Source organism: Eutrema salsugineum, unplaced genomic scaffold (assembly GCF_000478725.1).
Source record: "Eutrema salsugineum unplaced genomic scaffold, Eutsalg1_0 scaffold_1, whole genome shotgun sequence".
Classification (NCBI taxonomy): Eukaryota; Viridiplantae; Streptophyta; class Magnoliopsida; order Brassicales; family Brassicaceae; genus Eutrema; species Eutrema salsugineum.
Window position 1 is genome coordinate 4,109,397 of NW_006256909.1, and position 9,922 is coordinate 4,119,318.

General features: G+C 35.3%; 2 protein-coding genes across 2 annotated transcripts; one reads left to right on the forward strand and one right to left on the reverse strand.

The window, feature by feature from the left end:
• The first annotated feature begins 865 nt into the window (after positions 1-865).
• LOC18030665 (probable small nuclear ribonucleoprotein F) lies at positions 866-2,457 on the forward strand. Its single transcript, XM_006412669.2, has 5 exons — positions 866-1,022; positions 1,492-1,579; positions 1,688-1,725; positions 1,897-1,961; positions 2,199-2,457. Exons 1-5 carry the CDS (start codon positions 1,017-1,019, stop codon positions 2,266-2,268), a joined length of 267 nt encoding a protein of 88 aa, XP_006412732.1. The 5' UTR covers positions 866-1,016; the 3' UTR covers positions 2,269-2,457.
• A 2,946-nt stretch (positions 2,458-5,403) lies between these two features.
• Positions 5,404-9,618, reverse strand: LOC18030666 (NADPH--cytochrome P450 reductase 2). Its single transcript, XM_006412670.2, has 17 exons — positions 9,144-9,618; positions 8,992-9,051; positions 8,809-8,885; positions 8,646-8,703; positions 8,469-8,552; positions 8,327-8,363; positions 8,147-8,216; positions 7,850-8,035; positions 7,659-7,751; positions 7,336-7,558; positions 7,156-7,239; positions 6,911-7,062; positions 6,711-6,807; positions 6,357-6,584; positions 6,157-6,279; positions 5,958-6,071; positions 5,404-5,843 (listed from the first exon to the last, which is right to left on the reverse strand). The coding sequence occupies exons 1-17, from the start codon at positions 9,510-9,512 to the stop codon at positions 5,763-5,765; spliced, it is 2,136 nt and encodes a 711-aa protein (XP_006412733.1). The 5' UTR covers positions 9,513-9,618; the 3' UTR covers positions 5,404-5,762.
• Between the last annotated feature and the right edge of the window lie 304 nt (positions 9,619-9,922).

Below are 9,922 nucleotides of genomic sequence, written 5' to 3' on the forward strand. Positions count from 1 at the left end.
TAAATAAAGGAAAGCAATTAGAGCCACAAACTCCACTTTTATCTTTCGTTTTCAACTTACATCAACTTACGCTGCAAGGCACAAGTCATAATAAGGTTACTCATATCGACATTGCTTGACCACAAAGTTTTATTTGTTTTCCTTTTTTATAACAATTTCATATGGTGCGATGTTACTATTATCTTTAAACGCAAAAAAAGTAAAATGATTCACAAAGGAGTTCACTTAAAGTTTCTTTGTTCAAACCAAAAAAAGAAAAAAAAATGATGTGGACGACCATTTTTATCAGCATGCTGAATTTATACCGATTTTAATTATTATAGCAAAAGATAATTGTTGTGTATTTCTTTATGAAATGACCTCCGAATTTTTGTGTATTTCTTTATGAAATGACCTCCGAATTAACACAAATATTTTGCAATAAATGGATAATGGATCCATTTTAATTAAAAAGAAAAAGAAATTTGATGAGTGGTTCGCTCAATTGTTGTCATATACGTCATACGTGAATAACTCGTGTTAATCATTTAAGTTTGGATTAATAATGATTTTACAATTCGAATGGAATGTAAATAATCTAAACTATTAGTTGGATGGTCAAAGAGAAAGCCGGCTAATATTTTGTTTAGGCAAAGTCGACAAAATTTTGCTATAATGTAAGGAGCAAAGTCAATGCAATTATCTGACTTTTTTCAAACTAATTGCTTCCCAACCCCAATTTGTATATTTATGCGACTAAAACCAAACTAATCCAAGTTGTTTGGACTGGACACATAAATATATACATGCTGTTTATGATTCACATACTGGGTTGTTAATGGGCCATAAAAGTCTAATAGTGGGCCTTTTTAAGAAATATTATGAGGCGCACAGTTTTGCTGAGTTCACGTAATAGCACGAATCTGAAAACCTCTCACCAAAAACCCTAAACGAGATCGGAGCTACGAAGCAGAAAGCACAATAAGGAGTTGTTTGTTTTCTCCCAATCTTCGACTCGTCTCTTCTTTCGCTAAGTAATGGCTGTAAGTTTCGATCTCTCTTCATCTTCCGTAGACTGTTCGCTAATTTGAGCTCCGATTCCTTGTTTTTCTTCTTCGTGGAAATCAAGATTAGAATTGTAGCTGTTAAGTACTATAAGGGATTGCAAAAAGCTGTGAAATTTGGTGTTTCTGAGCTCCTCCAGCTCCGATTTCTTCGATTTCTCTGCTCTTTCTTCTCTGTTTAGCTGATTACAAGTAGTAATTATTGGAGTATCTGGGAATCAGGATTGTTTGGTGTGGTTTTAGTGGATACGATTTCGGAGTATTTAGGCGTTTTTTTCTAATGGTGTAATTGATCCAATACTGTAGAATTTAGTTCAGTTATTTCGCATTCCTGTTGAGGTTGGATGAGAAGAATGTGTGTTCATCTTGATAATTTCGTTCATCTGATAACTAGCTTTCGAGTAATGTTTGATTATACATCTTTTGTATTTGATGAAACTTTGTGCAGACGATACCAGTAAACCCGAAACCATTCTTGAACAACTTGACCGGAAAGACAGTTATTGTTAAGCTCAAATGGGGAATGGAATACAAAGGTACTATCTCCTCTCTCTTTTTGTTTTTGTGATGTGGTGAAATTATACAGCTTTATGATATTGAGAGCTCGTATCTTATAGTGTTCCCTGAATCTGTCTATTTCACAGGTTACCTTGCCTCTGTTGACTCCTACATGAACTTACAGGTACGGTCTTAGCTTCTATGTTCAATTCGAGAACGCTAAAGTTACATTATATTGATGTTATGTTTTCAAAAACCACCTGCTTAAAAGCTCAAACCTGTTAAGTGATAGAAATCAATATACTTTGGATCACTTTTCATTGTAACCATTGAGATTTTCCATATTGCTTTGCAGCTGGGAAACACCGAGGAATACATTGACGGCCAATTGACGGGAAACCTTGGTGAGATCTTAATCAGGTAAAGTCTAATCTCATTCTATATCCCTTGCAATTTTGTTTTTGTTCTTTCCTAAATTCAGTTTATGTTTCCACCATTCACGCTTGTAATCATTGGTCTGAAACTTAGTTGATAAAACTCAATATCGGTGTTCATAATGTCTGCTAGTTCTGGATTCAGTAACTGACAGTCACGCTTGTAAATTGGTTTTGAAACTTTTGGATCTCTTTGCTTAATTTACCGACTTGGTGCACACAGATGCAACAACGTTTTGTACGTGCGAGGTGTGCCAGAAGATGAAGAACTCGAAGACGCTGATCAAGACTAGCCTGTGCTTGAGGACTTAGATATCACCAGTCTGTTTGAACCTTCATTGTATTCTATCAGCATTTTAATACAATTTGTGAGATTTCAGTATGCTGTTCTTGAATCTTTTGAGATGTTGATACGTTTAAAACTGAAAGTCACAAGCTGTTTAGCGAAATGAAAGACCAAACTTCTTGCTGGTTTTGTGTAATTACAATAGAATACTTGACAATTTTTGATCATCTTATCAGGCCTCCCAACGGCCCAAAACTAAGTCGTTATATGTCAAGTGGGTAATCCCTTGGCCACATTCAGAGAAATAAAATGTCCCATTTTGGAGCATAACAATAAACCCACGTAGTTCTACAGTGACATTCAATTCAATTTTCTAGTCTATTGATTATTTGAAAAAGGTCGGATAAAAAATAGTCTGAATAGTCTGAATTCGGTCTTGTTTTATTTTGACTAGACTGAAAAATTACAGCTCGTTGAATAACCACGGTTCACATTTAATTTTGGCAAAGTCAATGTCCTTTTTAAGTTTATTTTGTTCGGCCGGGACGTTGACAAAACCTGTGACATACTGAAATCAATTATACAATAATGTGACATCATTTACATATGCATCACCTACCATGTCCACTTGATTTTCATTCATGTGACATCAGCTTTATCAGGAATTTTTATTTCCTTTTGTCAACGAGTAATAAATTATGGTACTATTCCTAGAATTTTCACTTAAAGAAATAAACGCATCTTTCTTTCTCAAAAGGAATACATACTTCTTAAGAAAAAATATATGGGTCTTTTGTATCTATTCTTGTATCTTTCTCAGGATTATATATCACATGATAAAATCAGTTTTAAGAAAAGAGACAAATTATGCTGGAAATTTTTTCCTTGGAACTAAATAAAGTTTGGAGAAGTCAAAGGAATTACCAAGTACAAAATATTGAGTTATTGACGAATAAAGAATCATAAAAAATAAAAGAATCATTATTGTTGGGTGATAAAATCAACAAAGAAGATGGAACCAGTACCATTTTCAATTAACGCCGATGATCGACTCATACGTGGCAAATTTTCGTTCACTAAAACACTTTTAGACTAATTTTTTATCCAAAATAAATAAAAATGAAGACTAATATATGAGGCGGAGAGAAACACACAAGAAAAAAAAAGTAGTTGAAAGAGGAAAGAAACATGTTGTTGTTATTGTTGGAAAGTTTTATCTCCACCTACTTAATTTCGCATGTATCAATGTAACTCACGTGCTATTCAATTCTAAAACTATATGATGTGCCTACCCACCATATCTCCTCCTATCATTCGGTCCATTCCTCTCATTTTTCATTTTTCAGTAAACGTATTAATAAAATAATATTCTCAACCACCAAAAAGCACTTCCGAACCAACTAGAAGGTTTTAACAAAATGCTTTTTATTTCTCTTTATCAACCCTTATCATTATTGATCATTTGACTCTTACATCCAAAGCACCGCGACATATCACCTGTTTTGCCCCTTCACTGTTGCTCAATTTGTGTTTAACCCCAGAAGAAAAAAAGTGTTGGCCAATTTATATGGGTAATAATACTTAAAATGTGAGTTTACTTACGCAGATATTCAAGTGGCATGTTTTTACAAAAACTAGGAGAAAACTAGGAGAGAACCCGCGCATATGCGCGGATCATTATTTTTACTATTATTTTTTTGTTTAAAATATTTATATTTTTTTTTATTTCTTCTAGATGATACACTATTTGTAATCTCTTCGACATGAGTTGTGCCAAATAATCTGATTTTTCTCCTACGGTAATGAGAAACTAAAGATCTACTATTTTAATTTATGTATAAAAACGTAATATCTCATAGAAAAAATTACCATTTTGAGTTTTTTTGGTTATATATATTTTATTGATTCCATTTTTAAATTCTTTTAAAAAAAACTTTGTATGACAGTTTGATGTATCTACTCTTCTTTTTTACTATTACTTTTTAAATAACTTTTATTTTATAATCGTTTATTGAATATTTAGTCTTATAATATTATTAGTAAGAGTTTTATATAGGATTATTTAAAACTTTTTAATTTATTCAGTCTCATAATTTTTTTTTCACTTACATTAAAATTTAATGATATTTTTAGTTTGAAAATGTAGTTTAAATCACTTGGAAAAAGGAAATAGAATGGTGGATTTAAAAAATCCTGTATTATATAATATTTTTAAGTTTTGATATATTTAAAATAAATTTAAATTTTATTTATTTAAATAATTTTGTTCATATATATATTAATATTTATTAATGTGCTTTAATGTTTTTCTTTAAATGTGATTAATTAAATGTTTTTCTTTAAATGTAATTAATTGTTTATTTCATTAAGATTTTAAATGGACAGGTGGCGCTTTCTCCAATGCTGATGTGGTAAGCAGCTGGAGAAAGTTGGCCAAGTTTTATATATAAGATACCTAGTCTCTCTAACAAAATCTTAATGTGTTATAACTTATATGCATGTGTAGTGTAGCGCATGTATTTTAAGAACATATCATAAAAATAACGAATTATGTAACTCTGATTTGCTGTTTTCAAATTATATATCTATAAGTTAAAATAGCATGTTTCATTTGTTTCTTACCCCACACACACAAACACCGTTGTCTTATACTTATAGTTAATTACTCATAGACATAAAATTCACGTTTACTCACATTACATACACAAATACAAATAACATGAACTCGCAAAATTGCGTGATATATTGTAAAAAAAAAAAAAAAAAAAAAATGAACACTTACTGCTATAGTAGAAGTCATGATTAAATACCTAGATAGTTTCCAATTCGTGGTCATAAGAAAAAATCACGAGTATTGATCTTATAGTAATGGAACATTTAGTCTACGCAACAATAAATGAAATATAGACTAAATTTGAGACCAAACTTTAATCAGTCCATTATAGTCGGTTATGCCATACCAAGACCGGTATAGCTCTTCACCACGTTCATACATGTATGGTGCACATGTATGTAAATGCAAAATCTAGTTCAATCTGCTTACGTTAAACTAAATTTAAGCTTCAGCAGTAATTTGAAAGTTCTGAAGAAAACTGCAGTAGTCAATGAATTGAAGTAACTATGAAGACATAAAAAGTAACTATAAAAGATAGAAATATCAAATATTATGTCCCAAAATGTTGCTGCTACATAAATATTCATACCACAGGTACAGACTTTGTATAACATAATTCTTTTCACAACCACCCCATCACATCTTATGCATTTTTTTTTTCTATCTTTCGAGTGGGGCTATATAACAAGAGTTAAAAAAATAGAATCGTCAAATATGTGAAAAGAAATATAGAAACTAACTTAAGAATGGGGGAAAAAAAAGGGAGGTCCTTTCCTCTTGCGATCACAAACTTAATGATCATTCCATGATTGTGGCATTTCTGTGCCGTATATATTTATATAAATATAAGTACACAGTGAGTGTGTGGGGGGGCTTCAATACTGTCGTTACCATACATCTCTCAGATATCTCCCACTCATTTGCAGATTCTTCACAAAGCTCTCTGCTTTCGTAGAATCCATTGGTCCCTGAAAACAAGACAAAGACAAAATAAGTAAACCCATCAGAGTCTGTTTGTGATGTACGATTGATCTTAAATCAGAAACAGTTAGCCTCTCTAAGGTTTTGAGACCCGTACGAACCTGTTCTTGAGCTATTGTGTGGAGAGATCTGTGTACGTCTCTTGCCATGCCTTTGGCGTCACCACAAACATATACATAGGCTCCTTCAGAGATCATGCTCCAGATATCAGAAGCCTGCATCCGCAAACCAATGTCAGCACAAAAATCTCGATCTGAAGATCTGACTTTTGATTGATTTAAGCAGAGGATTTAGACATACCTTGTCCATCATCTTGTGCTGTACATATTCTTTGGTAGGTCCTTCACGAGAGAAGGCGAGACTTAGTTCTGAGAGTGCACCGCTCTCAAGAAACCGCTGGAGCTCTTCCTCGTAGATGAAATCCTACAGATATGAAAACTACTTGAGAAATCGGCCATTGTTATTGAGGGATTTGAGATTTTAAGAAATGGCTTTATTACCATTCTACGGTTTCTGCAACCAAAGAACAAAACTGATGGTCCAAGTTCAACACCAGATTCTACCAACGCGAGTCTTTCTTGAAGGAAACCTCTGAATGGAGCCAACCCAGTCCCTGGACCGATCATGATGATTGGTACCTTAGAATCCGAAGGAAGCTTGAAGTTGGATTGCCTAATAAATATCGGCGCTGAGCAACAGTTTTCATTCTTCTCATAAGGCACAGCACTCTGTGATTACAACGCAAAAAAAAAACACCCACATTTAATCCTAGTGTTCACATGTTTCGATAAGAAATGTCACAATTAGCAATGCGATATGTTTGTAAGAAGCTGTCAGATTTACAGGGTATTTACCTTCATCCAAGTCGAACACACTCCCTTATGAATCCTGCCGGTTGGCATCTTCTCATAAACCAGCGCACAAGTGACATGGATTCTAGTTTCAGCAATCCTATGCAAGTAAACAGGACAATGGTCAATACACTAGAAATACCAGATACGTCTCAAGCGAGCTACTTGAAGACAAAGGACCAAAGACAATCAGAAGTACTCACTTGGGAGATGATGATATCGAATAGAACCTAGGCTGCAACCTTGGAGCAACTGCAGCGAAGAAGACACCAAGTGGCGGCTTGGCTGAAGGAAACTCGGCCATCACCTCGAGTAGACTTCTTTGACTCTCTACTACCCACTTTGAATATTCATCCTGGTGTTGAAAGGTTCAAAATATATGCTTGTCAGAGAAAATTTGGTAATGTAAAATGAAGAGCAGAAGCCAACAAAAAGTTCAGACACAAACCTTTCCAGCAGGTGATGCAAGGTGTCTTAATCGCTCTGCTTCAGCTGGATCAGATGCATGAGCAGCCAAAGCTAGTAAAGCGGACTGCAAGAAAACGAGCATGAGAACAATTGAGTTTGAATTTCTTTGAAGACAAACGAAACTGATCATAATCACAAATCAGATGTGAATCCAACCAACCTTCTTAGGAGAACTCAATAGACATGCATATCGTTTAAGTGCTGTTCTCAAGTTGCAAGGTGGGAATGGAGGAGGAAGCGAGCTACTGATTGGTGTGCCGTCTTCTTTATCAGAGTGAAGGGAGAAATAAGTATCAGGTGATATATCCAGCAAACTAAGCGCTTCCTCAACAGTTTCATTTAAATTCTCAGTAAGTACACCAACATGATCTCCAGTTTCATACCTAACAGACAAGATATAAAACATAGATCCATGTTATTAGTCAAGAAAATTTACTCTGACTCCGTAGTCTGTACACACTCTTAAATAGCAGTAAAACTCACGTCAGGCCACTTCCGGCAATGTCAAATTCCAAATGGGTGCACGAACGGTCCGACTCTGGCGTGTGAAGCTCCCTTCTCACAGCAACATTTGCCCTTTAAAGTACCAAAACAAAGCACGGATTAGATCAGCTAATAAGACAATATTGTAAGAGGAAGAAAAAAGAAAAGAATAAGCCTGCTTGCTTGCACACCTGTAAGGATGCTGAGCATCAAACACGACATGACCATTCCCGTTGGCCAAATTTTTCTCATTCAACGCATCTTCAGAGTTGTGGATAGAAACTCTGTATTCTAGCACAGCTGCAGTGTATGGTGTAACAGCTGTATCACCTTCTTCCCTCAGCAGTGTATCTAACTCAGGCCACAATGCTTCTCGCCTGCAAGATATAGCAAACTTAGCTCAGAATACAAAAAACAGATGTCCAAAGCAGCAATGTACATAAGAAGAAGGCGATAGAAGAGAAAAAAAGTATAGATCAAGTGAATACCATGCGGTAAAGTCATCTTCAATACACTGGTCATCATCTCCAAGACCAACATGAACAAGACGCTGTGCACCTGAAAAACCACTCTTCAAGTTAGAAAACAACAAAACAGGCAAAGACAAACACAAATAAAGATCAGAGCAGGGGCCCAAGACGAATGATGAAATAAAGAAACCAACAAACCTTGTTCGACAAGGATGTCATCTACAACCTTGGCAACCTGCAACACAGATTTATGAAACAATTTAAATATAAACTCGGTTCAAAAACGAAATGATAGGAGAAAAACTATTAAAAAATAAGGGAATAAAGATTCCATTTAAACCTTATTAAAATGTTCATATTGTCTATTTCCTAATCCAAAAACTCCATACTTCAAGTTCTTGAGCCATTCTCCTCTATCATTCCCCTGTAAACACATGTAACAACTTCAGAAACAAGAAAACAGAAACACACGTTACAATAAAAAAAAAATCGAGACAAGCAAAACAAAAAGACTCACCTCGGTGAACCATTTGTAGAATCTCGCCGCATTATCTGTTGGCTCACCGTCTCCATATCTACACGCCAGATTGTAAAACCAGATCAGCCACAATGAAAAAATACAAACTTGCTAGCAAATTCAATATAAGTGAGAAACCAGAGAGGATCAGCTTAAAACTAACGTGGCTAAGAAGAAGAAAGCCACATCCTCTTTCTTCAATTTCTCCTCGTACTCGTCATCATCAGCCGCGTAATCGTCCTGTTAAGAAATTGGAATCAGATCGGAATAAGATTTCACTTTACTGAAAAAGTTAATAACAAAGCATTCATAATTTTCATTTTTTTTTAAAGTTGATGGTATATACCAAATCAACGATTTTGAATCTGGTCTTCTCGTATCTTGCTCTAGCTTCTTCTCCTAAAGCCTGTAATTTCAAAATTTCAAAGTGAATTCAAATTAGCTTCACCATCTTCAGTTTGTTCAGCTTTTTTTTGAATCACAGCAAATAATCCGCACCTTAGCAAAACCTTCGGCAGTGCCGGTCTGTGTTCCGAAGAAGATGGTGACTTTCTTACGGCCATCGTCAACATCATCCTCGCGAGGCTTGATCACCAAAGGCTTAAGCGGCTCGACGCGTTTGGAGTTTCCAGTGCCGGATCTCCGCCATACGAGCATAACGATGCAGCCGATGAGAACAGCTATGGAAGTGGTGACAATCATGGCGAATTGACGATTCTCAATGAGCATAGAGCTCAATTCGGCGGCTACAGACTCGTAAGCGGAGGCATTCGCCGGGTCGGAAACAACCACGGGCTCGCCTTTGATGATGGCTGACATGAGATCGAAGGGAGAAACCTTCATGGAGGTTGAAGAAGAAGAGGACATGGCGTATTGGTGTGCCTAGAAGGAAGAAGGAAGAAGAAGATCTCTCTCTCTCTCTAAATCGGAGGGTTTGGTTAGGTGTGGTGTAGGTGAGAGAGAGACTCCTATGAGAGAGAGAAAATAACACGAGGAAGAAGAAGTGTTTATATAAATGCTTATTTTTTATTTTTTTTTATTTTGTGTGATGGAGTGTGAAATTATTACCAGCGCTCACCAAACCAGACCGGTCAAACCGACCTACCGCGTTTGTATTAACCATCATAATTAATTAATGCTAATTATATCTCCTCATTTTGTTTTCTTTACTTTCTACTGTTAAAGTTAAAACACATGTAACGGCTGTATAATTTTATTCAGATATATATATTAAATCAAAATGGGAAATTGAGAAAGAAACGGAAAAGGATGGATAG